The sequence below is a fragment of the Ascidiella aspersa genome, chromosome 4, assembly GCF_963924565.1.
Source record: "Ascidiella aspersa chromosome 4, kaAscAspe10.2, whole genome shotgun sequence".
In the NCBI taxonomy this organism is placed as follows: domain Eukaryota; kingdom Metazoa; phylum Chordata; class Ascidiacea; order Phlebobranchia; family Ascidiidae; genus Ascidiella; species Ascidiella aspersa.
Window position 1 is genome coordinate 13,345,241 of NC_139450.1, and position 14,343 is coordinate 13,359,583.

General features: G+C 35.9%; 1 protein-coding gene across 1 annotated transcript; it reads right to left on the bottom strand.

Moving 5' to 3' along the window:
- Positions 1-72: 72 nt before the first annotated feature.
- On the bottom strand, positions 73-11,881 carry LOC146148003 (uncharacterized). Its single transcript, XM_083386418.1, has 21 exons — positions 11,653-11,881; positions 10,628-10,686; positions 10,522-10,565; positions 10,334-10,389; positions 10,098-10,205; positions 9,519-9,663; positions 9,383-9,436; positions 9,022-9,132; positions 8,646-8,746; positions 8,072-8,225; positions 7,337-7,512; positions 6,729-6,918; positions 6,364-6,402; positions 6,150-6,254; positions 5,709-5,773; positions 5,151-5,225; positions 4,380-4,545; positions 3,909-3,981; positions 3,532-3,580; positions 2,318-2,507; positions 73-1,578 (listed from the first exon to the last, which is right to left on the bottom strand). Exons 1-21 carry the CDS (start codon positions 11,700-11,702, stop codon positions 931-933), a joined length of 2,658 nt encoding a protein of 885 aa, XP_083242544.1. The 5' UTR covers positions 11,703-11,881; the 3' UTR covers positions 73-930.
- Between the last annotated feature and the right edge of the window lie 2,462 nt (positions 11,882-14,343).

A 14,343-nucleotide genomic window follows, 5' to 3' on the forward strand; every position in this document is an offset into this window, starting at 1 on the left:
CCTATATTTCTAGCTGGTCGGCCAATCATTATTCTAGTAGCGAGTTACGTAGGCTACACGGACCACTTATGATTAGAGTTTGTATTGCTTTGGGTATCACCAGTGTAAAGATGTGCATAATAGTCAGTATACACCGGTTATTATAACAAAAAGGCCGGAATAGATATAATAAAACATCGTTGAAATGATTATAACAGGGATTAGATTGTCACAATGCACCAAAAATAACGACCATCAGTCTAGCTTTACTCAGGATACCAGAACACGGTACAAGATTAAATCATGCGAAATACAGCGATTTCGCAACTTAATATGCTTTGGCACAGTCTTTGGGGTAAATTACTGTACAAACAGCAATATTGTTTCTATCATTGTAATTGGGTTGGATAATGACAATAATCTAATCCGCGATTTATCCAAACAAGTATTGTATGGTAATGTGTGCGATATCGAGTGAAAAAAATAAGAATATAGCCTACAAAGAAGTGTACACATTACATAAACAACATCTTATAAGTTATCTTTAAAAATGTACAGTAATACGATTAACAAACAAAAACGGAACATAGGGAAAAAATTACGAAACTTTGTTTAACGCCGTCGAAAGTATTAACTAGTCTAAAAACACTTTATTTCGTTAGCAAAATGGTCGACTCCTATAGGTTACAAATAACAACCATACTAATAAATGATGTTTTTAAAACGTTTAGGTGACATACTGCAGACAATCAAATTGAATTGGAAATCTCATTGGGCGCCGATGGGTAGTCCACCACCATTTTAGTTGTGGTTGAACTGTTGCGAAAATCTGAAAAACAGGTTGATATGGGAAGACAGCGAATCGACAAAAACACGTGAAGTAAGTGCGCGTTGCGACCGTCCGCGAACGAAAAACAAGGTCTGTGCCTCATTTCAATTGCACAGCAAACATCACAGGCCCTCTTTCGACTTCCAATTCGTGAGCAAGTCCGAAAAAAGTTCGCTGTTGGGTCTTTCCTTCGCCTGATCGTCGCGCGACGCATGCTGCTTTTGCTGTCTCGCCGAGAACGAGTGCCTGGTCGGGGTCTGCGTCGTCAGCGGCCTTCGCGCGGCAACCGCGTTGCCTCGACCCGCGGCGACGGAAGACGACCGGTCGTTGAGAAACGGATTGCTGCCCAGCGTTGAGTTGGCGAGCCGCGCTTTGCTGCTTCGCGTGTTCGCTTGGAAGACACCGGTCGGATCTGTCGAGTAGGTGGCGTGCGCTGCGACTGGAGAAGGTAGAAACGGCAGCGAAGACGTGCGCGTTATAGGAGTGATCCCTTTAGGGAGAGCGGGCTTGATGTAGAGTTTCTCGAGGTCTAGCGTTTCGCTCGCTTTCTTCTGGCCCCACTGCATTAGGTCAGCGTCCGTTCCTGCGCCGGGTTCAGAGGTGGCGCTCTCGATTGGCTGGAACGCTGCTGGGATCGGGGAGTCGAATGTGACCCAGTCGGTTTTGCCCAGCGAGGCAGGGACTGCTGTGGGTTCTGGCGGTTTTCCGCTTTCATTCGTGCTGAAGAACGACAGGCCGATGAGGTCTTCTGAACCTGTTTGAACCTTTGCCTAAAAAGAGAAGGGTTCAAACAGTTTGGGAAATAACAAGGAAGGTTTAAATATCACCAGCAATCTTTAAGTTGCCTTAATACAGCATACAACAGTCTATAGCACGGGTTCTTAACCTTTTTTGTATGTTTTACCCTCTGAAAAAAAATGAATATCAAATTTACCCCCAATATATAAAGTGGTGCTCATTTATCAAAAAAACGAAAGTAACAAATTACTCAGTTATAGTCAGTGTGACGGCTGCCCTTGCTTTTTGGCAACGAGTTAAATTGCAATGTCTGGGAAATTAGTGATAATGTACAACGAATATCAGATTTAACATGAAGTCGGTTTCGTGCTTTATATTTGATAGTTAGCAGTGCAGAGAAGCCGCTTCGCAAAAGTTAGTTAAAGAAAACGAAACCAGAATATTCAGAGCTTGAATACATATCCTTGGATTTACCTCCTAAAACGAGTAAGTTTACCCCCTGGGGTAAATTTACCCCAGGTTAGGAAAGGCTGGTCTATAGTATACCAAACCTTTCAAACATTTAGCTAGCTAATTAACAATACAAATCTCCATCTAAAATATCAACAGCTCAAAGAAAAACACAATATTTTTACGGTTTAAAATACCAACGTTACAGGCTAAATAACCGGAAATTTCCTCGTTAAAGTTTTTGATTGCGCTAGACAGATCATAACGCTCAAGTGAATATGCCTATGTTGATTCATCAGCAAGTCATGGCAAAAACGTTACCTTTTTCTCTGGCGTTTTTGCTACACTGAGATCTACCAGTGGCGTGGATGGTGGACCGGCGAGAAAAACAGGAGACGGAGTCGGTGCGCCCTCGATCGTGAACGAGCCATCCTTTCTCATGAGGATGTTCTTCGGTCTTTTCGAAACAGGCGAGGTGCGTTTTAGTGACGATTTTCGACTAGACTTATCGCTGCAAAATCACAAACAAACAACCACATGCAGGTGCAATCGGCACACAAAAAAATCAAAACAGGTGTCATGCAGGGCAATCACAAAGCCCTCTTCGAACGTGCTGCGTTTTAACGACACAAACGATATGTGACTGGGTTGACAAATTAAACGATAAGTTTACGATTTCGATTGACAACTACTAGAATTTGTGATTTCCTCTCCGTTACAGCACTTATGATTTGAATGCGGTTTACGGATTGGCGAATGTTGAAAATACCATGCGATAATATTTGTGTTCCGGCGAATTGATAATCGTGCAAAAATAATAGTGATACCAAATTGAGGTGGATTTTAATGAACAAGACAACGTTTTCAGGTTTGCTGTTGTTGTTAATTAAACAGGGAAAACATTTATGACAACGTGCGTCACATAAATCGATATTAAACAAGTTTCAATAATGGTTATGCAGACAAGGAATGACAGAAATCATTGTCGTGTATAACAATATCGATTGAAATAATTCAAATATTACGAAAGCGAGTAAATAAATATAAAATCAAGAACAGCAAACAAAAACATAGTTTGATTTAATCCCACATAATTTACACCAATCAATAAAACAAGTTTTCAGCTGGATTCTATTTCTCAAAGTAGGAACCGCTAATCAGTAATTATACAATATTTTACATCCTAATTACATCGTTATTGTATCTAAGAGTGTTGTGATGACTTAATTGTATTACTTGTCGATCATTTATTATTTCATTGTTTTTAAATGACCTGACTTTACAAAATTAGGGATATTCACTTTAATCTTTGCACGTAAAACAATTTGCTTGCTATATGTTACGTATTTTTTTTTCAGGTATTGCTTACAAACTGACCATTTTACCAGTTTTAGTAGTTTACGTTTTATTTTCATGACAATGACTCGACTTTTATTATGACTTTTTCTTTCATGTGGTATATTTTTTTTTACGGTCCTAGATAGGTTGATTTCCGAAAAAATAAATACGTTACTAGCCAGGTTAATTCAACATACTCGTTGTCTCTTTCAGATGAAGTAGGACTGGTCAGTGGAGGCAGTTCATCTAAAAACAAAAATCGATACTGCTGACAAAAATATTGACAAGTAAATAGCCATCATATTGCATCTTTACAATGATTATTATCTAATCCAGCGGTTCTAAACGTTTGCTAACTTGACCCAAATTTTAAACGAGCCCCAAATTTTCGCTCATTAACAAAAACAACAATCTTTCATATATAATTGAGCGGTGAAAACAGCTTCGACGAATCCCGTACAAGAATCACTATCTAACCAATATGTAAAAATATCACATATAGATTTCATAGAAAAACACTTTATTCATCCACACAAAAGACAAAAGATTGATAAAGAATGCAAAAAAAAATTACCTGATCCAGAGCTTGAAAAGTCCAACAAAAGGTCGGGGGAGGTTTCTCTCAGGTGGTTACCGTTTGAAGAATTCTGTAGTTTAAATTTTATTTTTGTAATGTTAAAAAAATCTTAAAAAAAGTTGATGCCTTTCACTTTCGAAAATTTGCGACTATTAGTTAGCCGAGTATTTCAACCATTTTGTTTGTTTTATTTTATTTAATCCAATAGGCGTAAAAGCTGCTGTTGAACTTTTCCCAGAAATACTTTTTTACATTCTGTCTTTCTTGGACACTGCAAACTTAAGGTACATCAAGCCTTCAATTTTTACAATAAAACAACAAAAAACAAACAGTTTTGACAAAATGAACGTAGGTTTCTAATTAAATCTAAGATAAGTGTTCTATTTAAGATTCCTGCTAATAAAACGCGATATGATCAAGGCTACAGTTTTAGTACGCGACAAATACCGGGCATTTGACTATGCTTACCGAGTTGACAATTTCGTCAAAGGCCGTCTCCATTTGGTCAACGAGATCGACATCAACGTGCGAAAAATTGCTAAAACCTCTAAGTCGATTGGAGTCAGCAGAGCTGGGGGTTTGAGGAAGGTCCTCGTCATCCCCTAAATCAAGGGTGTTGTACCTTCTCGTAGCTCTAGAAATGATAATTAGCACAAAAAGTCGTTTAGAACTCTGTATATTTTTGAAGATTTAAATAAATAAAAATTAATCATTTTATATTGATTTCGTTGACAAAATAACGTTTGTACTGAAAATAATGGAGTTAGGTTGCAGCAGTTTATTATTGATGTGTATCAATGTAAACACCACTTTTTATAAATCAAATCTAATACAAATTTTCACCATTTTGATATTTAAAATTAATAAATGATTTCTAAACCATTACACCAAAAATGCTGCCATCACATGAATCACAATGTTTGCAAACGGTGTTCATTTAGCCATAGTAAACGTGTTTTATCCTGACTGGATAAAGGCACTTGGGCGCGATAAAATGATTTTTTTTATATATTTACTATACCTTGCTGAACTCTAAGTATATGTACGGGGAACAAATGAAATGCATGCGTAAATGGCAAGGTACTCCATACCAGATTTAAAAAGTTAAAGAAAAATAAATTCGTTAAAGAACACATCCAAATTAGTGGCAAGCAAACAAATGCAACAAAAGGTGGTTTGAGTTCATAAAAGCAGGAAATAACCAAATGTGATCGGTTAGAGCTTTGCAGGCAGTGTTACCGTGGCTTAAACGACCTTTTGAAAGGCTTCTTGATAAGAGGTGGAGGTGGTCTTGGAGGTTTAGGCCTCCGATTTCTGTGCACACCAGATTAAAATCACATATCAACCAGCCATTAATTATATGCTAAAAGTGTGTTAGGGACACCGGAATAAGAGTACTGTCAAACCAATCTCCCTAATACTATAACACCTGATTAAAATGTGTTACATTTCCCAGTTAAATATAGATTCAATAGTCGCCACTTCTTACAAAAATCCAGTTATTATTTCAAAATTTGTGCAGTGATTCGGATAAAAGTTACAACCAAGGTTAGTAAAATTACATTGTGCAAATAGTACAGGCACGCCGAATATTAGCACTATTTAATCGTGTGGACAGCCAGTGTTGGTTTGTTTTATATAAATTTCCTCAAAATGCATATATCTAAGTGTATAAAACACTCCAGTGTCCATTAACAAACATTTTGATCCTAAAGCGTTTAATATCAATTAGGCTTACAGTAGGTGACAATTAATTAACACAAGAAACTGGACAGATGTTGACAAAAACTGATGTACCTTGCTTCATTAAGCTGATCATTAGACAGTGCAGGAGGTCGAGGGGGTGGACGACTTGGACGAATCTGAAACCATTTTTTTACCATGTCATCAATTTTATACAGGCATTTCTTTGCTGCTATGTCTTTACTGACAATATTTTAAGTATGCAGTCCAAGTTCATATTCAGAAATCAAACTCAAAAAATATATATGGTGCTAAGCTCTTCACATGCTATTTTAAACAAAGTAGTTATCATTTAAGTTTCACAAAGGTAAACCTAGTTTGGCATATCTTAAAAATGACAGAGAAAAATTGAACTGTCACCAATAGACTAAAAATATATACCACAAAGTTATATGAAGCCAAATAGTTTACACAAAAGTAGTTATGCCAATACTTGTACGCGGAAATATACAACACACAATACCCCTATACTGCAAACATTTGATCACAGCTTACCCGTTGAGGGTTTTCTTCTAACGTTTTTTGCTGAGCTTGTGCATTGAGTTGTTGCTGCCTCCACGCATCAAGACTTTGGCGTGCAAACTTCATGTTCCCCTTTGCCTGTGAGTTAGACGTTAAGTGTTAGCAGTTGCACTGACAAGGTCAACCATATACAAACAAAAAAAACGCTGATGTTGTTTAAAAAATCATCAAGCGAAACCAAACTGACCTTTTTCTTAAACTGGGAGAACAATTCGTTTCCACCTTTCTGCAATTTAACAGAAGAATGTTATTACGGCGAAGCATGTGCCACAAAAGTACATTTTTATGTCGGACAGTCACAGATGTTTATAAAACGCCAAAAACCTGTATATTTTGTATTACAATAAAAGTGACCTTTTAATGAAAATATATTAAAAACGACTTATTTGATTTAAAAAAATGATAACATATTTTGTAGTTAATTTTGCCATGGTACACAAAAGTGAAGGAAATGAATTTTGTAATAACTTCTAAGCTTTTTCTAACATGAAGGACAACTTATTAAAGGTATCGTTTATGCAATCTTTACTATTCTTTAACGAAAAATCACACCTTGGCAGAACTGAGCCACTCTTTTACCACGTCCTGGTCTTGTTCTGCACTGTCCACCAGCGTACACTCAATCTCGAAAGTGTCGCGAACACCTCCACCCGAATTGAGCATTTCCAATCGCCCATCAATGAACTGTTTAAACGACTGCAGCTGAATGAGGGTCGTGGCAAACTCTTTGTTTGTGGTCGATCTAGGAAATAGGATCAATTAGCTGGGGAACGAGGCCGAAGTTGTCAGCAGGGTTCGGAAAGGTTAAACTACTAAACATGTTTGAAAGCATGATGCAACTTCATGACAAGTTTTTTCTCTGTAAGGCACGCAACTTATTTGCCTTGACCGAGCAGAATAGATAACCAAAAAACATTAGTTTGTTCCCTGGTTAAAGTAATGTTAAAATTACTTTTTTCAGACATAAAAGCAAAGAAGTTGAATTTTAACAGAAGGATATTAAAATAATGTTTATCTGATCAAACATATTGAAGTCTTAAAAAGTGGTCATTTGTCACTCGGTTTGTTTATTCCTTATTTAGTAGAGTAAAAATAAGCAAGGAGGTCTTTACTCTTTACATACATAGTTCAATAAAAAAATTATATTATAACTTGATTACTTGAAGGAATCGATAAATTTGTCATCACTGAAAACAATTTTTTCCTCTCCTGAATGATAGGACAAGCCACTTTTGAATCCACCAATCAGACGGGCTTGTGTGCGCAAAAAGGCCATTGCAAGGTTCGTTCCCATCTGGATGTTGGACTTACGAAGCAAAGATTTTAGGAAGGAAGTCTGTAAATCATAACAAAAAACAGTCGCACAAAATGCTTTAACTATGTTAAAATATATAAACTTTTGTAAAAATATATTTACTACAGAAAGGTATAAATATTTAAAGGAATTTTTATTCAAGATTAGTTTGGGGTTCTATAAATTGTAGCCACGTCAGCATTATTTTACAAATAAAGTAACAAATTACAAATCTCATTAATCAACATTACAACTTCCTGAGTTTGGCAATGTTACCCTTATTTTATTGAGCAAGACGGCTTCTGTACAAGGACATATACTACTCAAAGTAAAGCCTGTTTGAAACCTATAAACTCACTTGTTACACACATTAAACAATATTTCACTACCAATTAGGGAAATTTAGTAATTGTTTATATTGACTAGGTTGAAATGTTTTTAGCTTTTGAGACCATATTTTACATTATTTGATTGCTAATCACACAACAAAAAATAATTTGACAAAGTCCATCTTACCCTAGTAGTCAAATGCCAGTAGTTTTAACATTTCTAAACACATTTAAATGCAAGAATAATAGTGTATGAATTAATCAAACCGTACAATGTCATTGGGAATATTTTCTATGTCATTGTGGGCTGTTTCAACTATCTCTGCATCAACATCAGCAATAATTACATCGACATCATTGTCAATCATGCTGCGGATCTTGGGCATTAAGGATGAGTGAATACCAACCAAATATGGCATTGGGGCACTGTAAAATCAAATTGGGTTAAGTGGGGATACCTAACGTCTGCAGCATTATAAAGTGAATGCATGTATGTGTTTTTAGTTTTAAACATTTACATTATTAAAAAGTTTGTTGTAAAACTTGTTTTCAAACTTATGCCGGAAGAGGTTTCTAAAACTGTGATAACAAAACATAAGTACTGGTCATGACTCATGGGCACATGAAACAAAAGCGCAATTACTATTCACCTAGTTACAATACAGAAGATGACACAGAGGTCAATACAAAGTAAGTGCATCAAAGAGCCATATTTTGAAGAGCATAATATATACATATGTGAAAATGGCTGTGTGGTATTATTCCTTGCTTTCGCCTACCACAAAATAACCATGAAATTTTAAACCAATGCCAGATCAAAACTTTCAAAGCAAGTTTAATACTTACAGGACATAGTCCAGCAGATGTGGGGGCATGACTGGAATAAATATATGTTGCCAGTGTAGAGGTCTTAGGAGCGCTTCTGCACTATGCACACATGAAGTTAACTGCAATACATTTAAAACGAATGTTATTTACAATCCTAAATAAACTATAAAAAGTTTAATGAAAATTTTAAGTATTTTATGTGGCTTAAAATCATAGAAAAATCTACAATTTGTTTTACAATTACAAACTTTTAACTAAAAAAAAAAAGCAATACATCAAACGGTTAAGTAAAATACATAGCTCAATGGGCAATTTATCCTAACTTAGACATATTAATATATCGTCAGTAATACTATATTTGTTAGTAATATATCAGGTACCTACATATACTTACTGTGCTAAGATTGGAGGATGTAAATATTACTCTTCTCTCAAACATGAGACTGGCAAAAATATCAATCATAAAATGCTGGTTCAGTGCCGCATAGTACTCAGATATGTTTCTCTAAAAAAGAATCCTTTTTAGCAAAAAGTATGAAAGCATTTAAATAGCCTCCAATTTTAAATAAACAAAATTAATTTAGTCACAAACATAAAATATATTTCTTAAGACATATTAGTGGAGTGGGGTCAACACAATACATTCTAAAATCTAGAATAACACAGATGTAACAGGTCAATCTAAGGGAAATTTATTTCAATATAGTATGTTGCTTTCTGCTATAGTAACAAATATGTTCAGAATACTGTCTTACATTTTCTGGAATTGAGGGGAGTTCATTTGGATCTGGAACCCGAAAAAGTAGAGTCTAAATACATGGAGTTTAGAAAAGTGTGGAGGGCAGGCCAATAAAAGTGTAAAATTGTAATTAAAATTCTTTATCAACTCACTGTATTTAGCTGGATTGTTTCATGTGGCACTGGTACTTCCTGATTGTGCAAATTGAGTAGAATTGAAGTGAGATCTTCCAAGTGGGATGATAACTCGCTGGCATAATTCAGGAGCTTGTAGAAAATCTCAAACCATGGCATGAAACTGTATGAAGTTGTCATATTAGGTATTAAATATTTTTTAAAATAAGATATTATCATACAAAAGATTCAATGACATTTACTTAAGCAAATAATTACTAAATTAGATTTGTAAAAACTGTGTGATAGCTTCCGGAATTTGATATCTAAAATGTTAAAAGGCCATTTTCACTCATTATAATTTCCTAATGTTGTCATAAAATGTTGTTACTTACTGTTTAGTCTAGAAACCAAACCCTAGCCTAAAGCTTTACATGACTGGCAACTGTTACAATGACATCTCGGTGTAACATTCATAAACAATGCTTGCTTAGGCTCTAATGTTTTAAAAATAACTTCCTGTGGTCAGTAGCTAAGTGCACGTCCACTGTTATAGCAGTACACCAATGTTAAAAGTTTTAAAATTGGCATTACCATATTGTAATAAAAAATGATTACCTTAAAATACATGCACATTTTGCACCACCATTTGTTAACTTGCAGAATCCAAATCTATGTTTTCCTTCAATATCGGTAAATATAAAGGTGAAATGGTTGGCGTGTTGCCTAAAAATGAAATTGTAACATTGTAATATCACTGAATAATATACTTATAAAATAATTGTACCATTTTCTCTGAAACTATCAACAATTATAATATATATTTCACATCTTGTGTATCATAAAGTACTTACAGTTTCTTGCTATTGTTGAATGGAAAACAGAACAAGAGTGACTGTTGCAAGATTTCCTTAAATAAGTATACTTGTTTTTATAAGTTGACAAACATACAACATTTGCATTGTATGTTGTACTACTAATATCATCGAAAATGCTAATAATACAAATTTAGAAAAAAGTGCATTTTAATTAAATAGTTTACCTTATCATTGAAGTCTTCAGGAAATTTGTATATGTTTGAAGCTTCTGCAAAAAACATGTCATTCAGTTAATAAATGGCAATCACATAACATATAACCTTGTTTTACCTCCATCTTGATTTTTATTGAGAATAAGGAAGCAATCAAAAATCTTTTCTACATCTTTCCTGGAATCATAAAACCTTTGTTTATAATAATTGTGCATCTATAATATCAATTGGGTTATAATCAAATATATTACTAAAACCAAGTGTGTAATTAACAAGGCTAAATATTATTTAATAATATTGTTTTTAACATGAATTTTGTGTTTTAAATCTTTGCACTTATTTTTATGAAGCTAAAAGTTAAAACAATTCTTGCAAAAAATGCATTTGCATGTAAGATTTGAAATTGAGTTCTGCACTTTAACTTTTTGCAAAGATCCCGTATGTGCAGCACTAACTTTTAAGATGTACATTTGTTTTATTCAAGTTATACACATACTGGAGGTGTTCTCAGCTAAAGAAAAGTTAAGGCGTGCGCATGCAACTGATTGCATTCCAGTACCTTCCCCCAAAAAATCTTTTGCAAGAATACAATGAGGCTCGACAAAACTTTTTCACTGAAGTGTTTTACATGTAACTATCCAATATGACCTATCTACTTCAAGTAGTTTCCCAAATAATTGTAAATTTTGACATACATTGGTTCAAGTTATCAGCTAAGTCAACTTTGAAAACACAGGACAGGTGCATATTGTATGCAAAGCAAAATATTTACCTTGTTTAACAGATGTGATGGCCGAGTAATCTATAGTCTCTATTATTACATCAAATTATGCTTTGTGTTACTATATATGTGTGCTTTGATTCCATAGCTTGTATTCTGTGCTTCGATTCTACAGGTTGTATTCTGCTTTTGGCGTGAAGATGTATAGGTGTTTTTTAAAAGCCAGTTTCTATTTAGGGGGATTTAGTTTTGAACAATGGGGGCAATTTAGTTGTTATAGCTAAGGACTCTGATAATATCAGTAAAGATAGGTGGGCAAAAATACACTGTTCCAAAAAGTCAATCATGTAAACTAGTGTTTTAAAAAATTATGGTAGCAAAGTAATGCTAAGGTTTCTAAAACCGTTGTTTGTAGAACTTACCTTAAACGTGATCCAAAACTTGTTTCACAAGTCTGCTTCTCCTTGTCCATCAATGTGAAATTTGCACCGGATTGGCGTTAATGAAAATGAAAGGCTTCTTGGCCAAAAATGGTTTGGCAGACGGTTTACAACTAAATAACCATTAGTAAAACATTAAAGTTCATTGTGCCGTGTTCGGCTTTTCCTTAAGTTCTTTAGTTTTCATCAACTCGACTGGAAACAAGTTCTTAGTTCGGGGAATAAATTGTTTTGGTGTCTACACGTAAGTGTCGCTTGTCGCGCAGTATTTTGCCTGTCGCGTTGCGTACTCTTGTGGTTGATATCAGCCTCTTGCCAGATGCCAGTTAATTTAATTGTATCAAAAATAATGGTCCACACATGATTCTGCTAGTTTACTACTTGCTGAATTCGTAAATGTGGGCCTGTTGTAACGCCGGGCAAAATATCCATCTTAATGTCAATAAATAAAAACGTTCTAACACGTAGTCATAGAAGTACGTAGCACTTCAAATAAATTAAATCAATGTTCGTGTTACTTGCTACAAGTTATTTTGGTATCAATCGTTATAAATTTGCACCTCGGTCCACAACTGAGCAATATATCTCTATAGCCCAATTAACCAGCACGAGTAAAATTACCTCATTAAACAATATACTATTGGGCCTAACCATATGTCCTCATTTTGGAGGATTGGTATTCTTGTCCGAAAAATTAATGGCCTGTTGAATTCATTAAACTTAAAACTCCATGTTCTTTTGGGAGTGAAATAAACTTTTTATTGGTTTTGACAATATGGTAAGCCTACTATCATTTATTAATATCAGGCCAGCTTTCATTACAAGAATTGAAACTGGTTAAGAGTGAATAATGTGTCGTAATTTGTTCAAATGGTTCACGAAGTAAGGCCATAAAATCGGAGCTATATGTGAATTGTTGTTAAAATATACATATTCGAGTTTTGTATTTAAATTTCACACGTGGGAGAAAAAATACTAAGGTGTACTAAATGTTTAAAACGGCCATCAGTTCGTCCAGCAGCGACGAGTTTCAATTATAGGCGGGCAAACATGCGGAAAGACGGGGAGTCGTAACCTCGTTTCGGGAAAATAACGAAGCAGCGGGCGGCCGCACAGTAGGACGCCAATGCGGCCGGCCCGGCTCGCAACTCGGCCTCCTGCGTTCTTCACTTGACGATTGAGTTCATACCGCGGTCGCTCACGCCTCTAACGTTATCTGAATGCCCGGCATTCCTCGCTTGCCAGTAAAGTATTCTACGTTCAACACATGCTTATTGCTTGTCCATGATCTCGCAGTCAAAACTCGACCAACAGATACTAGCGTATATTTGCTTTTACCATACCGCAATTAATAAAACAAAATCCATTGACCTTGAGGAAAGCAGATACAATTTGGGGTTGACCATACAATAATTTAACAAAATATTTCGTTTTATGAGTCGTGGCATGTCACTCGGATTAAAGAACAATTAGAAAATCAAATAATGCCTTTCTCGAAATCATAAACTTTTAACAAAAAAATTTAGAATAACTTGCTGTTGACATAAAAATGGAAGCCTTTGATAAAACGGTTTATTTTCTCGTTACTCCAAAATTTTAATTGAAGTTGGGTTTTAGACCGCCGTATTGCGACAACTTATTTTATTTAGTCATGTGGATAAAAACTCATGTGCGGACGTTGGTTGCTTATCGCATTAGGACTTATTGCGAAAAGCGACTTGTGGGATAATCCACTCTGCTGGATGCATTACTTATTATTACAATTCCCAATGAAGCTTTAACACTCGCCCTACTTGAATTATTATTGCTTCAGCAATACCCAACACAAAAATGTTTCTTAAATTAACCTTTCTAAGGCATTGAGAATTTTAATCGCACATTCCCTCTGATTTTAACTATACAAAGATATATGAACATCATTTAAACCGTTCTACACATAGTTTTTATTTTGAAATTAGTTATCCTATAAATAACTTTTTTCAAATGGTACTGCTATTGTTTATTTTGAGGAAAGATTTGAAGGATTTCTGTTCCATCACGAAAAACTGACACCTTGTAAAATAGTACCTGCGGGGCGATACGGAATTTCAAGAGGCGATAGGTTAAATATGCCAAATGCAGGAAGCAGATTATAAAACGATGCCAAGTCGAACTGGGATAGATGCCAGGTCGCTGTAGCCCAACAAGTCACAGCGAAATAAAACTGTAGGAGCCTAAGATTCCCAGTTCATGTTCTACTCCTCAATCAGGAGAGGCAACGTGTTTACGAGGCGAATCGATGTCAATGTTCGCCGGGAGTCGGACGCCGTCCGGCCGTAACCCAGTTCCCAGCTAATCTTGCTCTTCGTTACCACATTTAAAATAGGCGCTGACCGGAAAGTTTCTGCGCCCGGGCGGGGGGGTGCACGCGGACCCGGGCATTGATATAACAAAGGCTCAGTGTCGCTTCTTTATTGCGTCGCCGAGGACGCGCTTTCTCAAATTAAACAAGCTTAGAGCAAGCGGGCGCGGTCTCGCGGCGTCCTGCTGCGCCAAGAACCCGCGTCCCCATCGATTTTTTATGGAAACTTGCGCCCGGTTAAGAACTGCGAAGAAGAAGTTGCGTGCGCGGCGCGGCGATTGTCTTATTAATGTTTTTCGCTGCGCTGCGGACGCCGTCGTAATGCGTCCCGG

Coding starts and splice junctions, on each gene's coding strand:
- LOC146148003 (XM_083386418.1), bottom strand. CDS start 11,702: ATGGACAAGGAGAAGCAGACTTGTGAAACAAGTTTTGGATCACGTTTA. Junction 3,982..4,379: donor TTGACGAAATTGTCAACTCG/GTAAGCATAGTC, acceptor TTTAAACTACAG/AATTCTTCAAACGGTAACCA. Junction 3,581..3,908: donor CTTTTCAAGCTCTGGATCAG/GTAATTTTTTTT, acceptor TTTTGTTTTTAG/ATGAACTGCCTCCACTGACC.